Source organism: Tachypleus tridentatus, chromosome 13 (assembly GCF_004210375.1).
Source record: "Tachypleus tridentatus isolate NWPU-2018 chromosome 13, ASM421037v1, whole genome shotgun sequence".
Taxonomy (NCBI): domain Eukaryota; kingdom Metazoa; phylum Arthropoda; class Merostomata; order Xiphosura; family Limulidae; genus Tachypleus; species Tachypleus tridentatus.
In genome coordinates, this window is record NC_134837.1 from 163,042,501 (window position 1) to 163,061,266 (window position 18,766).

At 31.0% G+C, this 18,766-nt stretch overlaps 1 protein-coding gene across 5 annotated transcripts in view; it reads left to right on the forward strand.

Moving 5' to 3' along the window:
• Positions 1-343: 343 nt before the first annotated feature.
• LOC143241135 (membrane-associated guanylate kinase, WW and PDZ domain-containing protein 1-like) overlaps positions 344-18,766 on the forward strand; it is a 120,058-nt gene continuing 101,635 nt past the window's right edge. For 2 of the 5 annotated variants that reach the window (XR_013022200.1, XM_076484740.1), the window contains exon 1: positions 345-1,258. Coding sequence is in view for 2 of the 5 variants with exons in the window: in XM_076484740.1 (XP_076340855.1) it covers positions 874-1,258 (385 nt within the window). In the remaining 3 variants the exon portion in view is untranslated. Of the gene's footprint in view, positions 1,259-18,289; positions 18,412-18,766 lie in introns of those variants that run through there. The other 3 variants (XM_076484741.1, XM_076484746.1, XM_076484747.1) reach the window with 3 other exon arrangements.

Here is an 18,766-nt window from a genome sequence, read left to right on the forward strand (position 1 = left end):
AATTTTCCCAACCCAAACGAGCCGTTTTTACATATTACACTAAGACGCCAATTACCATCCTATGGATGGCAAAGAACATAATGGAATTGACTATTAAGCATTTTATCCTCCATGTAACATCGAAATCACTACAGCAGTTCCTCTCTATTAAACATTTATAAAGTTAATACTTACAATATTAAAGTTTCAAAATATATATTGAAGCATTACGAAAAACAAACAACAACACACACAAAAAAAACGCTTCTTTGACACTTCCACACACTTGTTACATTGACGTATTGCTGGCATAATCATGCGTGGCTGCAGATTTTAATATGAGGTTATATAGCAAGGCGCATGCGCATTGCGTACGTAGCGAATCTAACGCCTTTTGAATTTTAGGACAGTAAGCGTGAGTTTCCAATGTTTTCAATTTGTGTCAGATTTGTACAAAGAGATACAGGCTGAAATGTGTTTAGTATTAAAATTTGAAAAATTTTGCTTATTATTTGAAGTTGTATACAGTGAAAATGTTGATGATAAGTGGTGAACATATGAGACTTTTAAAGGTTGTATATTCAGCGCTTAACCTGGCGTCGACGTTGAGTTTTGACTCCAGGGAGATTAGGCTTAAAGCTGACTGCCATGTCGGTTGTTCTCAACCTTCGAAGCCAGTAACGCTTCTAACAACACGTTAGGTTATACCTATAGGCTAGAACACGGTAATAGGAATAGGCGTGAAGTTTGCACCATATTTATATATGTTATATATCATTTTCTCTTCGGACTATCTTTGGAAAATATCTTAATTTCGAACCAGATAACTGTTTAAGTAACATATGTTTTAGAAGAATTATCGTATATGATTTATACGATGATAGAATCGATTCAATGATGTCGAAACCAGCGGTTAAACGGCCGGTCACTCCTAACTCAATGCGGACGGAGACAGCAAGTACAGGGTTGCCGGTGTCTGGTCAGATGAAAAGCTATCAGCATTGGAGCCAGAGTGTTTATGAAAGTCTTGTATGTACAGGATCCGACGGTGTTTTAAACCTGTCAATTGAAGGAGGCTCAGATAATGGCGAATTTGCTTTTTTTGGGCCACTTGATCAAGATAGGGTTACATATATTGATGGGTTTGTTGAAGAAGGAGACATTATTTTGGAAGTTCAAGGACAAAAAGTTGCTGGCTACACACAAAGGGATGTTGTTGCTTGGTTGAATCATTGTTGTAGAAATGGAAATCCAGTTTCCATTAAGGCAGCAAAATCAGGTAAAAATCTAAACATAAATTTTAAGTTAAAACAGTACTTATTTGACTGTGTTTACATATTGCTCGTTTCATTATACATTATTATATACAAAAATATAATCTGGAAGACTATCCTTAATTATTAAATTAATAGCAATAGTCTTACTAAATTTGATTTTTGGATTATAAGTTGTAGTGTTAAATTGTCCTAAGATAAAAGGCTTAAACAGAAATTTAAAAAATTCAGTAGGATATGTCTATAGAAGAAAGAAACAAAACAAGTGCAGCAAGTTGCTCATCAGTGCTAACTTTGGCACTGGTTTAGTCCAAGCATTAGTCATCACTTCGGTAAAGATAAGTTAGTTAATCAATTATATTAAGTTTAAAGAAAAAAGGATAATTACACATTCTTATAAGCTGACTTCAATAAAACATTGTTTAAATTTTGTCAGTAAATAGGTGAACTGTTAATTGTTAAAGTCCACATTTCAGAATAAAAGAATTACTAGACAAAAATAGAAAAAGAAAATAAGGAAATTAAGAACTGTTAATGATAGTAATTGGTAAATTATCAGTGCAATATCAGAATGAAGGTGTCTTCAAATTGTTGAGCACAAAAAGACAGTAGGTTATTTGACCCAGCGAGCAGTACTTGAATACAGGTAATTATCCTTCTAATAACAAAATGAGAGAAAAATGAAACCAGCAATAATGCAAAAATGGTAGAAAAATAGCAGTCTATTTTCTCAAAGGATAAGAAATCCTATGCTTATAATTTTAATCTCAATATTTTGTCACAATGTGTACTGTTACTGTTGTTGTATATACATACAGTGCCATTTCTTTTGCCCCTATTTTAGCAATATAATGGTGCCATTACTATCAAGTGCCAATAAAAGGCCATTTGTTCTTTTTAGACAATCCTTGCCTACCCAACTTTGACAAAAGTAAACATTTAAATACACCCTTTATTTTCAGTGTTGACTTTTGCCACTGCCACTGGTATTGCATTTAATAAACCAATCTTCCTGTTAGAAATACAAAACTGTTTTAGCTTGAACTTAGCCTTTTTTTTCCAAATCTTAAAAAAACTTGGGTCGTTCAATTCTGTTGTCTTCAAAATTAGAGCACAAAGAAATCAAAAACTTTTACCTTAGTAATTTCATGGATAAATTGTTAAACTTCATGAGATTGTTTCTTACCTTTATTTCAATAAGAGAAAAGAAAGAAATTGTAATCAAATCCTGCAAGGTAATTTTTCCACCTCTGGAAACATTCTAGTACCAGTAGCACTTCTTTGAACACTTTCCAATAAATTAATATCTTTTTTTTTTTTAAAATAGGTAAAAAGATCTAAATGTATACAGGATTTCAAGTGAGGCGAAAGTAGTGATTCTGGGTGTTTTTCCGTTATATCCCTGCAATTTAAAACTTTTCAAAATATATAAATATAATAAAAATAAAAATATGCATTATATTAATGTAATAAAAATTTACCATTTGTGGGTGTGTAACAGAATAGTACTGTGATTTGTACAGAAAGATAACTAGCTCTTTTGACTTGTAATCAATGTGTCAGTAAGTGCATCCTAAAATTTTATTAGCTTTGCTATTAGCATAGAACACTGGTTTAAAGGTTCCCACATGGACCCATAGCCTTTCAGTAAGACCCACACAACCCACCAGTGAGCCATGCTCTATTTTCTTCTTAAAGGGCCACTGAGTAGCTGGGACACAACAATTATATATACACTCTTCCTGAAAAAAGCAATTGTAAAATGACTAGTGGGACCCTGCAAAGTATCAGCAAAATAGGCTTGGGAGTCAATGTATTAAATGACTTATCCACCACTGTACCAATATCCTTTTTTTTTCTAGTCACATTATGTAGTTGATTCCTTTCTATATGAAACATGTGGTCCAAATTATAACCCAAAAGTATTTACTTGCAATTACTATATAAAGGTCATTTTTCAGATATCTACCCAACTTACTAGTTTATTTATTATATTTTGTAATATCTTAAAATTTTCACTACAACTAGAAAACCCAAGAATTTAACAGCATTAGCAAATCTTACTGATTAAACCTCTGAAATAAGAAGAGCAAATGTCCAAGACCATTCCACAAGGTACTCTACAAATAACAATGGTTCAGTTTTACTGGTGTCCATTAATAATATTTTGCATCCTCTTATCAAACTACTACAGTCTAATTAGCTAGATTTTCCTGCCTCTACAAATGTGATTTTATTAGATAATAATTTGTGTTGTATTTCATGAAGAAAGTTTTGAATCTAATTGTACCAAGTCCACACACTTCACTTTATTTAGGTAAGCCACATGATAACTCCTATCCTTACAGAAAAGAAAACATTGATAAGGCAGCATTTCTCTTTGAAGAATTCATGTTGGGTTTTATCAAACTTTATAGAAGGTTTTTGATTATAGAAGTAGGTTTTGTAATTCTGTAATTTCCAGGGTAATTTTTATTGCACTTTTAAAAATAGGAGTAATGCAAGCAATTTTCTAGTCTTCAGGAACCTACTTATTTTGTACTGATATAGGCTCTCATACATGTATTTGACCTTTGACTGCCTTTAAAACTGGGTAAAACAATAGCTGATTAAGGTTAGATTTGAAATTAAAAGAGTCTTTGATAAATGAGCTGGCTGATGTTACATATTTGGAGAATGCCCATGCTATATGTTTATCAAGATTGTAATTAAATGATTCATATGTGGACATTATTGGTCATAGTGGACAATCTGGTTTATGAGGTTTGGGGATACTGTATATTTGTGGTGTGCGTGAGTTGGTCTTGCGCTGGTTAGGAATAAAGTGTTTTTGAAATTGTGTTGGCTTTTTTTATTTTTAGTAGTATTTTGTTTAGTTACATTTCATGTGTCTTTGTTGGATTTGTGTGTATTGGTTTAAATTTGTGTCTTATAGAATGCACACAACAAATATACGGCATCCCCAAACCTCATAAAGCAGATTGTCCACTACGACCAATAATGCCCACATATGAATCGTTTAATTACAATCTTGGTAAATACATAGCATGGGTATTCTCCAAATATGTAACATCAGCCAGCTCATTACTGACCTTCAATTACCATTGAAGTCTCTGTACAGATTCAAGCTTTTCTATATTTTTACATAACTTTTAACCAGGAATTTCAGAATAATTCCTATTATCAGTTTTCTCCCAATTTAAGTTTCAGTAATTCCTATCACATTGTTAATGCTCTGTTTGAATTAGAGCCCTTAACTGATGATATTTTTTCCTTATATTTATAATATTAGAATAATAGCAACTATGCTCATCATTAAATCTAACATGTTTTTAAAACTATTATCTAAGTTAATATACTCTGAATCTTCCTTTTTAAACTTCTTGCTCTACCTATTATATAAATTTGCTTATTCCCAATACTTCAATTCCTAATTTCCTCAGCTGCTTCATTACTGATACAAGTTTTTAGTTTAAACCATTTTTAATGAATATGTGGAACTTCAGTAAATATCCTTTTACCTAATCCACTTAATTGAAGGCTCACTTCTGGAATATAATTTATGTTTATACCAAAAACTTTCTCACTGATTTAACCAGGCTGTCTGTTGCCCTGTTATATCCCTGATAATATATGGTTTATGGTTAAGCTTCTGCTACATAGTGTATTCTTGCATCTAGTCTGAGGGAATGTTCCTGAAAAGTCCACACATCCATCTCTTTTTCTAAATCCCATAAGAGGACCTCTACTTATATTAAACAGTTCTTCTGATATACAAATGTATTTCAGAATGCTTGGTAAGAGTATTAACACTTTTACTAGTAAAGCAGAAAACAACATTTCAACCTTCCTAGGTCATCTTCAGGTTAACCTACTTTATTAGTAAAAGTGTTAATACCTTTACTGGGCATTCTGAAATACATTTTTATTCCAAGTGGATTTTTCATCATCAAGAATTACTTCTGATATACAATTTCGAATGATGTTTGTTCATATGTGCACTAAAAAAACAAAAATCTAAGGTATTAGTAACTGATCTGTCAACGTGCTTATTGATATCCTATTCTTTAGCCCTTGGTAAGAAAATTCCAGTTCTTGTCTTTGTATGTTTTCTACTACAAATAACATATTGATATACAAGCAAGTTCCTTACTATGTAAACTTCTTGCTCATCTTTTCTGTGATTGCAAGCAGCCAGTAGTTCCAATCTGTTAGATATCACACCTCAGTGCTGACTGATTCTGTCTTTATAGTTTTGTCTTTTTTAGTACTTTTCACCCTTTCAAACCCAGCCCTCACATGCTCCTCCACCATCAGTTGAACCTTTATCTTCATTGTGCAGTTGACCTAGCATGTATCTTACTTCTACTTTCATTCTACTATTCTGTCCATTAAATAGGCCAATCTTCCCCAAATAATCTTAGACTTATCCTTAAGTATAATGTACTGTATATTTCTAAGCCTCTTGAAAGTCATGGCCAAATCTTGTTATGTATAACACCCTATTTCACCCCACCTTTTCCAGGATGATCTTTAACCATGTTAAAATTGACAAGTCTTTATTCTGTAATTTTGATCTGTCCACCTAATAATTGTATACTTAACTGAAATTAAGCCATTTTACACTATAGATTAACAATAAAATCCCTATTAACTTGTACTATTATTTACTAGTAATAATACAGCAAATCACTTAGTTACATCTACACTCTTCACATAAATAATCTTTCTCACTTGGCTAACATTAAATATCACTTGTTTATTGTAAAATAAAACAATTTTCTCAGTTGTATGACCTGTATATATCAAGGCTTACAACATTACTAGTTTAATATTCTCTATTATATGACCTGCATATATTTAGGCCTATTTTATTAAAATTTTAAATCTACTTCATTATTTGACTTGCATAGATCAAGGTTTATTATGTTACCAGTTTAATTTACTCCATTACATTACCTGCATGGTAACTGGATAATTAGACAAATATGTTGCAAATTAACAAGTTCTTCTTTGAAGTATGTTGCAAAGTTTTAATACCTTTCTAAAATTATTGGATGTCTAAATGTTCTACTGGATCATTTTTTTAGATATCTAATTGTCTGAAAACAACAGTAAATTAACCCTTAAGCAGCAGCCATCATCAATTAATGCTGCTACCTACAACATTCCTACTGTTTTAGGGTTAAGCATATGATTCTGTATTAATCCTAAGCCTGATATTATAATCATAACTAATCTTATCCAAATATACTAAGATAACTGATTTCACATAAACTTAAACTTTAGTAATGCCCAAATAATTCTTTTTCCAGAAAAATGTTAGAATGTACAACTACAAAGTATTTCTAGTTATTCATTCTTATAGCTCTAAAATATACATTAGATTATGATAACCTTGAGATTCATAATCAAAGGTTTGACTAAAATATGGCTAAATTACGAATTACTTGAAGCCATTCTGTAGTATCTCAACATTTTCAATATATTTAAAAGTATCCAAGAGTTTAATATCATAAGAACATCTTATTAAGTATGCTTGCAATAAATATCATTAATGTAAATAAATAGTAAAGGCCTAAGAACTGACTCTTGAGAATCTCTGCAAGTAAGAAGGGTCAAGTTACCCTGGAGTTCATTAAAACAAACTTTTGCTATTTCTTTTCCAGTCACCTTGCAAATCAATTAACTAGCCTGCTCCAACCTTTACCTACCAATGTTGTTTTCTTAACTATAATTTTCATTGTGACACCTTATCAGAAAACTAACTGTGCCAAGTTAATGCCCTTTCCTGGTCCATATAACAAACTAATATTCTTGCAAAAAGTTAACAGACTAGTAAGGCAAAATTTTCTTTTAGTGGGTCCATCATTAATTTCTTCTGTGATATTATATTTTTGAAGTCATTTTGCAAAACTTATAAGAGTCTGTAATTGTTTCTCACTACAAAACTTTAAAATTTAAGTAATTTTAGCAATTCTCCAATCTTTAAGCAACTGTCTATTGGCCTTTAAACTCTATGGGGAAAATGTTATCTGGTCCTAGTTTTAACTATCTTTAATCTGTTTTTTTAGCCTACCATCAACAAGATTAATATTTGTATGATTTGAGTAAATTTCAGTATTTCCCATAAGATGCTTAGGGTTAAAAATATTTCTAATATCTTCTTTGTAAAAGGGAAAAGAAACATTTATTAGCTTAACCATCACACAGTTAACAAAAACCATACCATCTGTATTCTTCAAGGGTGTAATCCCTGTTCTTACATTTTGCTTGCATTTGAGATAATGAATATTTCAATATTATCATCTAGCTGTTTCTTATAAGTCTTTTTTTTCATAATTTCTTTTATAACTAAAACCACAGCTCATAGATCTGCAAAATTCCATCCTATCTGCCATTTTAATTCTTCATAAGTTTGTGGTATTTATCTCTGAATTTTTCTTTTATGTTTGTCATAAGTTGTGTAGATATTAACAAGCTAGAATATAAAATAAGAACCTCCTGTCTTCTGTTTTCTGAGAATATTGCTCATGTACTGAATCAAATGCAGTGGCCCTATTCACCTCTTTTTTGGAAATTGTCCTTCGTGCAAAATGACATGTAAATAACAAAAGTTCAGAATTTCCACCTATTGATTTTTCTCAGCCATTTTCTTGTTCTAGGATGCCATCTCATTCTTTCAAATCAAAACTACAAGGAGGTAGGTTGTGTCTGTGGTCTGCTCAAAATTTCACATTTTCTTTAGATTGAAATACAACTTAGTTACTAAATTTGATAAATTATAATGGAATTCTGTGGTATCAGTATGTCAGTTTAGGATTTTTTGGTTATTAAAATGTGTGTGTATATATATATACCCCCTGTCCTTTACCAAAAAAAAAAAAAAGTTTTACATGTAAAACTATAGGAAGTGCCAACCTTGTATGAAGGTTGTAACAAGAAGAGATAATTGTTTGCTGTACATCTTCATTTACTGTTCTATGTTTTGAGAAAAATATGTAATGTATAATAATTCAGATGTGACTGTTTTTTACACTAAAGCACAGCCAAGACAAGTCACTTTGTAAAGACTAAAAGTTAGTTGCGTATTACTGGATATGGTAACATGAGTGAATGTGCATCACATCATTGTAACTTTTGTATTGTTAGCCAGGTATGACTGGCCAGTATAATAAATATGTAACGTTATGAGATTTAAACTATTTAAATTAAACAATTTTTAATGTTTTTGTGTTATAATATGCACTCATTCTTGAACAAAAAAGTATAATATATGTCTATTTCCCAACTTTTTTTGGTGATTATGAGGTTGGTCAAATTCACAGACTTCTCATAGTTAGGGTAGAGGAAATAATTGACAAAATATAAAGTTTTTCTCAAAACAAATGTTTGAAATATGTTTAGTAAGTTTTAGAAATTACATAAATAATATTTGAGATTTTGAGAACAAAGAATAGTTTTTTTATTGGGATATAAAAATTGCTTTGCACACAGACCAGTAACAAAACAAGCTTGGTATATTCCTAAACAAATTCTTTGTAAAAATACTTTATTTAAAATTCTGAGTTTCTGTGTACAAAAGACTTGGAATTGTTACTAAAAGTCCAACAAGTTTTGTGAAGCTACACATACAACATTAAAAGTTGCAATATAAATACTCGTGTAAATGTGTATATGAATTTGTATTTTACACTTATCCTGCTGCAAATGGGTTAACAAAAAAGCAATTTGTTTGTAAACATTTTCCAGATCTATCCCACATCACCTTTTAATTCATTATTGCTCAAATTTTTTCATGGCATGAATGTTTTTATTATCATTATTTGAAACTAAACCACCCTGTTAGAAAAATGAAACTGTTTTAGCTAAAGATTATTTCTATCTTGCAGCAAAACATCAAACCTAGTTTTACAATGAATCTTGTAATGTTCTACTATTTCAACTCTTACATCCATATCCTCATTAGTGGTTAGTGGTAAACTTGAAATTGGATCTCTTCTGGTTGGCATAGAAATGTAATCTGAATTAGTTTAAGAAACTTCTCTTCCTTTTTATGTGAATATACAATCCCTGAAATGAGTCTCTCATAGTTGTTACATCTCTGTTCTAACTAATAACAGCCTGTAAACATTTTACAGTTTTTATTAACATCATCCTATTCATCTATCTGAGGAGATTGTTATATTAGTTAAATTCTCCTACCTTTAAAACCTCTGATGGTAACCCATATAGGTTTTGCCTTTTGAATACTATTTCTCATCTTCTGTCTCGGGCCATAGTTCATTACACCAAGACACGTCATAATCCTCTTTGAAAACATTAGTCATTACTAAATAAGAATATTAAAATATTTCTCTAAATCTAACAAAGCTGTATTAATTACCATTATATTATAGTTTTATATTTTACGTATTGTATCAAAACATTGTGTTTGGTGATGAAGGCAAAGAAGAGATTTTTAACTTGACTTTTTGTTTTTATAGATGTGTATGGTTTTTTTATGTTAATTCCACTGATGTTGAAGTCTTTTTGAAAAAAAGCTTTTTGAGAATAAAGGTTCTGACAAGGTTTGTCAAATGTAACTTTGTAGAAGTTTAGCTTGATAGTGGTGGAAGTTAATTGCTATTTTTCAGAACTCTCTTAACTCTGGAGAAATTACTGTTAATTTGAAGAATGTTATTTTGATTTGTATTTAAAATAAAGGGTTTTGGGAGATATGAGAAGGAATAGGCCTATGTGAAGTATATGTTGTTTGACTTCTGTTTGTTAGCAAGGTTTTGGAAACTGTTGTGAAAAGTCATTCAGAAAATCACAAGGAAAGTTGGTACACAATTATTGATTTCAGCATTGTTTTAGAAAGTTTTTGTTCCTAACTGAATGTATTGTAACTTCTTTATAAAGCCTTATTTTGTTTGGGAGAGGTGATTCTTGTTAATGTTACAGCATTTACCTTCATTTTCAGAAAGCTTCTGGTAAGATGTCTGATAAGAAATTGTTTATAGGATTATTTGAGAAATTATGAAATTGATTTCAAATTGACTTAGTGATGGAAAACAAATATTATAATAGGTGTATTTTTATTTTATTTACTGAGAGAATGCAACTAATAGGATTTCTGCGAGTTACATCTTGGGACCTTTACTATTCATTTTGTATGTTAATGATTTGGATTGCTTTTTTGAACAGTGGTGTTAAAAAAATTCTAAAATGCAAGGAACATCTAATTCTGTTAAGAATACTTGTCTTATCCAAAAGGACAATGACATTTTTAGTCAGTTTTTTTTATATGAAATGAGAATGTTTCATGGTTTTATAAAATTGTTAAAAGCTTTGAATCCATAATTTTAGCTGATTTTTTTCCTTCCATTAAAACACAGTAAAGACTAAAGGTAGAAGAGAAGTTTAAATGTGGAAAATTCAGACATAATTCAAATTAAGGTAGTGGTCAAGCTATGGTTTAGTTTGTCTACATGTGTGGTGAGAGCTTAACTTTGAAGAAACACCATTGATTTTTACAGTTAAACAGTTGATAGAAATTGTTACAGCAGTGGATATTGATATAAAAACAAATTGATTAAATATTGCTGGTAAAAGATGTATTTATTAGTGTAGTTAAATTTTTTGAGCTACCATCCTTGAGAATTATTAAAGTTCCCTGACAGTAGTTTTGAGGAATTATGGTAGTCCAAAACATTAACTGTTTTATTTGTGTTATTTGTTAACATTAGTGCCATATCAACAATTGCTGTATCTGTGATATCTCAGTTAATGTAATGATCCCTGGTATTGGTCAGAAGGCCTCATTATCACTGGATATATCACATATACATTATTCTTTACTTTTAATTGTTTTTGGAATATACTAATAAATGCATCTTTAATCAACATTATTGAATGAATTTTGTCTTAACCCTGTTGAGAAAATGAACTAGTTAAATATATGTTTGATTAGCCATTTCATCTATATATATATATATATTTTATTCCTTACTGTATTAATGTTATTAAGTTTTGAGTAAGAGTCATGCTATTGTTAAGTGTTTATTTTATTTAGAAAGACCTGGACAGTCATCATGACTGAGTAAAAATGCATTAAGTGTTGTTTGTGTAGCTGTGGTAAAAAATATATATATATATATTTATAGGAATTAACAATACTGAACAAAAAGAAAAGGTAAAATATTGTTTAGTTCATCAGAGATAGCCACAGAAGATTAGGGTTCTGTTTTTATGAATATTTATTTTAAAAGTGAGAAAAGTGTATAACCATAGAAGATGAGGGAGACTTAATTAGAAGCATTTATTGTAGTTCTGGTCCCTCTGCTACAGTAAAGTTCACTTATTGAAAGGAGTTCAGAGACAGGTTACTGAAATGATATCAGCTCTAAAGATTTAATATGTTAAAAGTGTGTAGTTTGACATGTTTACTCTGGGGTGTAGAAGAATTAAGAATTACTTGATGTAGATTTTTGAAAATTTCTGTGGATTTGTTTACAGTTAATTGTAAATGGTTGAAAATACAAACTTAACCCTATAGATGATAGATAAGCTTTGGTGTAAACGTTTATTTTTTTTACTCAGTTTGTTGGATATTTGTACAGTGACGTTGTAGTGTACATGTGTGTTGATAGAATGACTTTAAATACTGTGTTAAGCTGTATTTTCAGTTTTAATTTAGTTGTTTGATAATGGGAGCTGCTAACATGATGACACTAGAATTAGAAAGAATAAACTCAGCCTTAGAATACCTAGAATGTTTGGGAATGTTAATGGCAGAGAGACTTTGCACGTTATTTAAAAACAAGAATACATTATAAACATGAGAGTAAGTGAAGTATTAAGGTTGATCAGTGCTAGTTATTGTTTTATATTTGGCTACTTACTTAATTGGTCATTCAATTTTATAAGTTAATGTATGTTAGTTATATGGTACAGTTAATGAGGAATTTCCTTTGAAATGTTAAAATTTTATGTTTTTGGGTTGAAAGGAGATGAAAGTTTTGCATCAGGTAGCAATTGTTGTTATTGGGGAATAGTAGACTTTGATCTATGTATTTTGCTATTGAGAGATTTTTCTAGTATGTTAGTAGGTTTCTTTATTTGTTAAATTATTATCATATTAAAACAAATCACCTGCATTATAAGTTTGCTTCTTCTGGTTTTGTAAGCATTTCTGTAAAATTTGGTGAACATGTGAAAGACACCATATAAACTACAGTACTAAACTGTGTACATAAATGTTTACTACTTTCAAACATAAGTTGATTTTAGTGTAGTGTGATATTGGTTTGTTTTGATAAGAAAGTTGGTAAAGATTAATCATTTTGCACACACCCAGTTATTTTAATTTATTAGCAAAATATTTTTTTTATCTTCATTAACTTTGAATCTTTTATTTGATCCTTATTGTATTAAAAATTATATAAATATACCAGAACGATAAAAACGAGTTACCAGTCACAACAATACTTAGGAAAAAGCAGTTAGTTAATTGGGCATTGTGTTATACATTGTGTTAAAACATGTATCAGAAGTGTTATATTCCCGTTAGGGTACATATCATTTATAAATAAATCTTGCTGTATGTAATGAAGGATCCAACATATTATTTATTTACTTTTTAATTATATTTTTTATGGGAGCGGATTTTTTATTTTTTTTCTATCGTCCCTGTATAAAACCAATACACAGACAGACACACACACACACACACATCGGTTTTGGTTTGGAATTTTTTGAATGTATATTAGATTGTCAGTTATATACGTAGAAGCAAAAACTATCACATTCATTCCTAAACCGCCTTTATATTGCATATTAAATTAGCTGTAATGTAGTTGGATCGTTTAAACATGTGGGCGTGTTTTTTATTGATTACTTCAACAGTTGCGTTAACGTCAGCGTTAAAATAAACACGAATCCCATTGTATATAGAAAGAAGCTTTTAACCACGGAGTTATAAAGTTATAGAATTGTGTAAATGTTCCACCTCTCCGTGTGTACTTTTCTTGGGATGCACAAGGGTACACATAACTTTATTGAACTGAATGAAGTGTAGCAAAATGGTTAGGCCGAGTCCATTTACTTTGTAGAGTTGTTTGTTTAGACATTAAAAGGATTTGAGGTGAGATCAAAGTTAGAACTTTCATGACTGTAAAGTGTAAACTACTTGGCTAATCAACAGATATGAAGATGTTTAGATAAACTACTCATACCTTTAATATAATTGTTTGGTATTATGTATCACACTTTCAACTCTGCTTTTGTATTTACAGCCGACTCGTGTCACAGTGTCACAAGTGTGTAAAAAAAACAACAAAAAACACATACTATATCCAGGGATAAATTCTGTCGGTATTCATTGACACTGAAATTGCCGCTTTTATTTTTACGCGTAATTTTTTCTTTTTCAAAAACAGACCTACTTCACCTCGCTGAGTATCTCTACTTCTATTTTTTTTTGGGAATTTCACCCCTGACTTTATCAAAATAGGTGCAACAGAAATTTTATGTTCGTCTCAACGCATTTTAACTGTTAAAATTAAACCTACTGCTTGTAACTAGTTGACAATTTATGAAGTACTATGGTTATATTTTTTGAACTCTTAACAAAATTGCTTTTAGTTGCATATTTTTTAATGTTGTAATTTAGATGTTAGCTAGAGGGCGCGTGACATTAATATCAAAAAGCTTAATAAAGTAGGCCTAGAAATTTGAAGAAATGTACTTCAGATTTTTCTAATAAATTGAAAACGTATAAGTACGAATTTCAAATAAGAAATATTGACGTAACTATGACCCTGTAATTGTGAGGAAGGGAGAGACCTTAAAGAAGCTCAAATGGATTGATTGATTTAAGAATCGCATACAAGAGGAATAAATGTAGGGGGCCTAATTACATTTTATACAATTCGGGACATCTTTTGTAGATTCGCTAGTAGATAGAGTTATTTCTAGTCAGTAGAGTATTTTTGTTCCAGCTATCGGCGAATTAGTGTCTTGGTTTTCAGTTACTTCATCAATCAGCTGTGGACCGTGATGATGAGAAACCCGCTTTAGTACAAATGTATCTCAGGACAGCTGGTATGGGTATTAAAACTTTTATTAATAAAGCAGAGAAGTTGTACAAGTAGTTTATTTTTACGTTAGCGTAGTACGGTTATCGTGTCTTTAAATGTGGCCTACAAATTATCAGTGTTTAAGCTTGTAGAAACATTAAGGAGAAATGAACAATTTTTTTATTGTTACAGTAGACCGGCCTGTGAATTATTTTCACCAAATAATTTAAAATATCCCCTTCCCTGCGATAGAACAACTTTATAACACTAAACAAATTAATTTACAGTAGGTTTGTAGCAGGTTTTCCAAACTGTATATTCTGTAAAAGCTTAAATCATATTTGAAAGCTTTGTGTCTTTTTTGTTGTTGTTTGTTTGTTTGTTTTTTAACCACTACAGCAAACAATTTTCAACAGTACTTTGCTGGGGAAAACATGCTTTCACCTGATCCTTTCACAAAGTAAAACCGTGAACCATGTGATCAAAATTATCAACTAAATTTGCAACAAATAATTACAGAATGTTTATTATGTTAAAGTATATTTTTAAACTATGAAATTTTAATCAGTAACACTGTATACATGTATTGAAATATACAGCTTTGAATTATTTTTTATTACACAAATTTTTATTTATACGGAAACCAAAATACAAGGCGGCCAAAAATTATCTTTCCTATTTTAACAATTATTATGTAGCATTAAAAATATAAACATGCAGTTTTCAAAAAAACATCTTGTAACCCAACTCAAACAGCTTTTATTGATATGTTAGTAGATTTCCATGTGTATCATTAGTGGCTCTCAGCACATGTCCAACCGATATCAGTTTCCATGCACATCCGCTGCAAAATACCTACAGTAAGTTACGTCTGTTATGCTGGTCTTTAGCTCCGTGATGTTTGTTTTAGATGTGCGATACACGATGTCCTTAACTTACCCCCAAAATAAAGAAGTCGATTTAAGCAATGTTTGGTGAATGCGGAAACCGTGGAATTAGCCTTCCAGTCCATCTCATTGAGTCTTTTCTTGTGTGATTTCCATTTTACGTGGCAACAGTACTCACTGGGGTGAAAAAAAAGCATAACAATAAAAATTGAGTTAAGATTCAAGATGTTGAAAACTGCGTAATTGTATTTCTTTAGTTATTTAATTATTGTAAAATAAGAATGATAATATTGGATCACTTTGTATTATAAAACTATTTTAAATGCTACACAGTCATTCAAAGCAGCTTGTAAAATTGCCCACTTTTCCTGTTCCTTTATTAGCATGCGTGCATTACCCTTATTAATATAAATTCAGAAACACGGAGTTGAAAGTTGTCTTTTGATGTTCAAACTTTGAAAAATATGATGGATGTTTTAACATTAGTGTGAAATGGAAACAGGGAATTAATGCATTAATTTGCAACTTACAAACATCTGTGTATAACTCAAAATATATTGATGTGTTGACGATTTGAGGCACAGTGTTCAAAATTAATAAATAGTTTTAAATTAGAATACAACAATCTGAAATTGTATTTGTTATTTGTGGGAACTAAAGAAAATTGCTTTAGTAAACTCAGAGTGATTTTCATTCACGAGAAATATTTACCGACAAGTTTAAAGGTTGTCAAAAAATAATTAAAATAAGTGGAACCAGCTGTATTAAATGAAAATACCATGGAACAGCAGTTCTTGGTGAAAGACTGAGATTTTTGTGAAAAATAGGTAAAATTATTGAACGTAACACAGCAGATTAAAACACAAATATTTGTAGGAGTTATTCATGTAGGTAACAGTACGTATCTGAAGTACGTTCTTGGTTTTAAATAATTACGATTATACAAGTATGTTTTGTTTTTACGATATTTATGCGAAGTGTTTTTATTTTTCTGTTATTCGAATAGTTTAAAATATATAATTGTGTCGATCTTGAGGTTGACAAACAAGATATTGTATTTTATCAATTTTATATCACAAGTTACTTTTTTTTGCTGAAATTATGATGAATGTCCACCAGAATAAAGTTGTTTCCAAATTTGTGTTAAGAGCGAAACATTAATCGATTTGAGATCAGGAGATAACTTGAAAATTGCTTAGTCTTTGATAAAAAAAAAAATTGTAAACCCTATTATGTCCTCCAGCGAACACCACAGATTCAATAGATGCAACTCTGTACTCGCACATTGCCACTTATAAATAACGATAAATTATTGTTAACATGTGTGTATTTTAAAAAAGTGGTGGCATGTTGTGAAAGGTCTCTTTCACACGAACCTGTTATATGTAACAAACCTGTGTTTGTAGAAGAGACTTTGAAAGAAACAAGTTGCATAATAAAAATGTTATGACATTATGAACGTTATAGTGTAAATTTGTGCGTAAAACATTCAGAAGAAAACCGCATTGTAAAGAGATGCCTTCATAAAGAAAGCGATATTATGAAAAGAGAGACAGTAGGGATGAATGACATTAAGTAGCACGTGAATGTGTACTTTAATTTTTTGTCGGTAACATCCTGTTTGACCTTCATAAATCGATACGTGTGACAGTACTCGTAATGATATGAAAGCTACTTCACAAGGTTTCAAGGGTTGAGATATTTTAAAAATAATACCGCGCGAGAGAGTAGAATGAAGCTTCTGTATAAGATTAATTATTATTACTTGTTCGAGTTAACAGTGTGTAAAACGTTTTACGGACTAAATACCCATACGCCTCCTAAACTACACACACATTAAATTAATAAACTCAAACCTTGTTGTTCTTGGGTAATTTACAATGTTACGTTTAAATGGAATTTGCTAAGCAAAAGTTAAACATTACAATTGATTTAACTCTAACGTACGTAACAATAAGAAAGGGTATCAGAGTATAGAGCGAGGAGTGCTATTTTCGCGATATGGTACTTTACACTATGGAGTAGACAGTAAGTATATCCGTTTAAGATAATATGCAGAACGTGTTGGGAGATGCTCGCAGTTTGAAACGTTTTCGTATTAATTCATAAATGTATTTTTCTTTTCACATAAAGAAGGTACACTTACAGAAATTTCTCACATTGTTTTTTATGCACCAAAGAACATTATCACTAAAACGTATTTAATTGTATATATTTGTAATGTGGTTATGAGTGATATAAGTTATAATTTATTCTACCGATATTATAAATGTAGGCCTGGCATGGCCAGGTGGGTTAAGGTGTTCGACTCGTAATTTGAGGGTCGCGGGTTCGAATCCCCGTCGCACCAAGCATGCTCGCCCTTTGAGCCGTATGGGCGTTATAATGTTAAGGTCACTATTCGTTGGTAAAAGAGCAGCCCAAGAGTTGGCGGTGGGTGATGATGAGTAGCTGCCTTCCCTCTAAATTAGGGATGGCTAGCGCAGATAGCCCTCGAATAGCTTTGTGCGAAATTCAAAACAAACAAACAAAGTTGTTTTGAATATCGGTGACCTTAGTTTTTAAAGAATGAAATATAAACTTTACCAACTGATTGTGTTTACAAAGCGTGTCTCGACTTTTCTGGAGGAAACAGAGATCGACACTGTGGAATTTATTTTGTTCTGTCGTATACAATTAGGCTTGAATAATATTTTTGAAAGTTAGACTGGTCTACAAGCATTTTACAAAAACACTTGCATTCCATTACGAGTTTTTGAGATGTTGGGACTTGAATCAAAGTTAATCAAATAACATGTAGATGGAGACTCTGTATTGATTATGAAATGTCCATTCAGTCTCCCAAGTAACTTTGTTATTTAAAGCTTTTTAAGTAACTAAATACATGTTTTTAAGTGTCTGGAAAATGTTTTATAATTTAGCGTTTGTTAGCAGATAACTTATAACGTGTGACGTGTTCGAAATAGTCAAAACGACGTGACTCTCGTCCGCGGTTTCAATTCCGTTGTATTCATATGAGTGACAATACAAATAGTTGTTTGTATATCCTTCCATTTCCTGTGTTGACATGCTGAATTTCCTGTATTCTTTCATGGTGTTATGTATATGTACTTCTGTGTTTCCCGGTGTCATCATTTCCGTTGTATTTTAAATATTTTTAAAGGGATGGATGTATCTTGGAGTTTATATCGTGTTTCAACGTGCACAAAGGTGAGTCAAACCACGCGTGACTTAGTGTCCGGGCTACCTAGTTGTCACACGAAAAAAATCTTTTAGAAATATTTGATCATCGACAAATAAGCTGTAGCGTAAAATTAAGGAGTTATATGTGTGTATCTGGAGGGGAAAATAATCGTCTGTAGTTTATCAGTTGTACGTCTTAAAATTTATTAAATGAAACTGATATAATATTTTTATTTTATAGAAAATATCTGTACATCCATAAAATAGTATTCCAGCTTTTGGAATGCCATAAGAGAGCTCGTAAAACTAAGGAAAATGATTAGTTGGATAGTAGACATATTTTACTCGATTTCTCGAAATAGGGGCTCGTTAAAAAAAATGC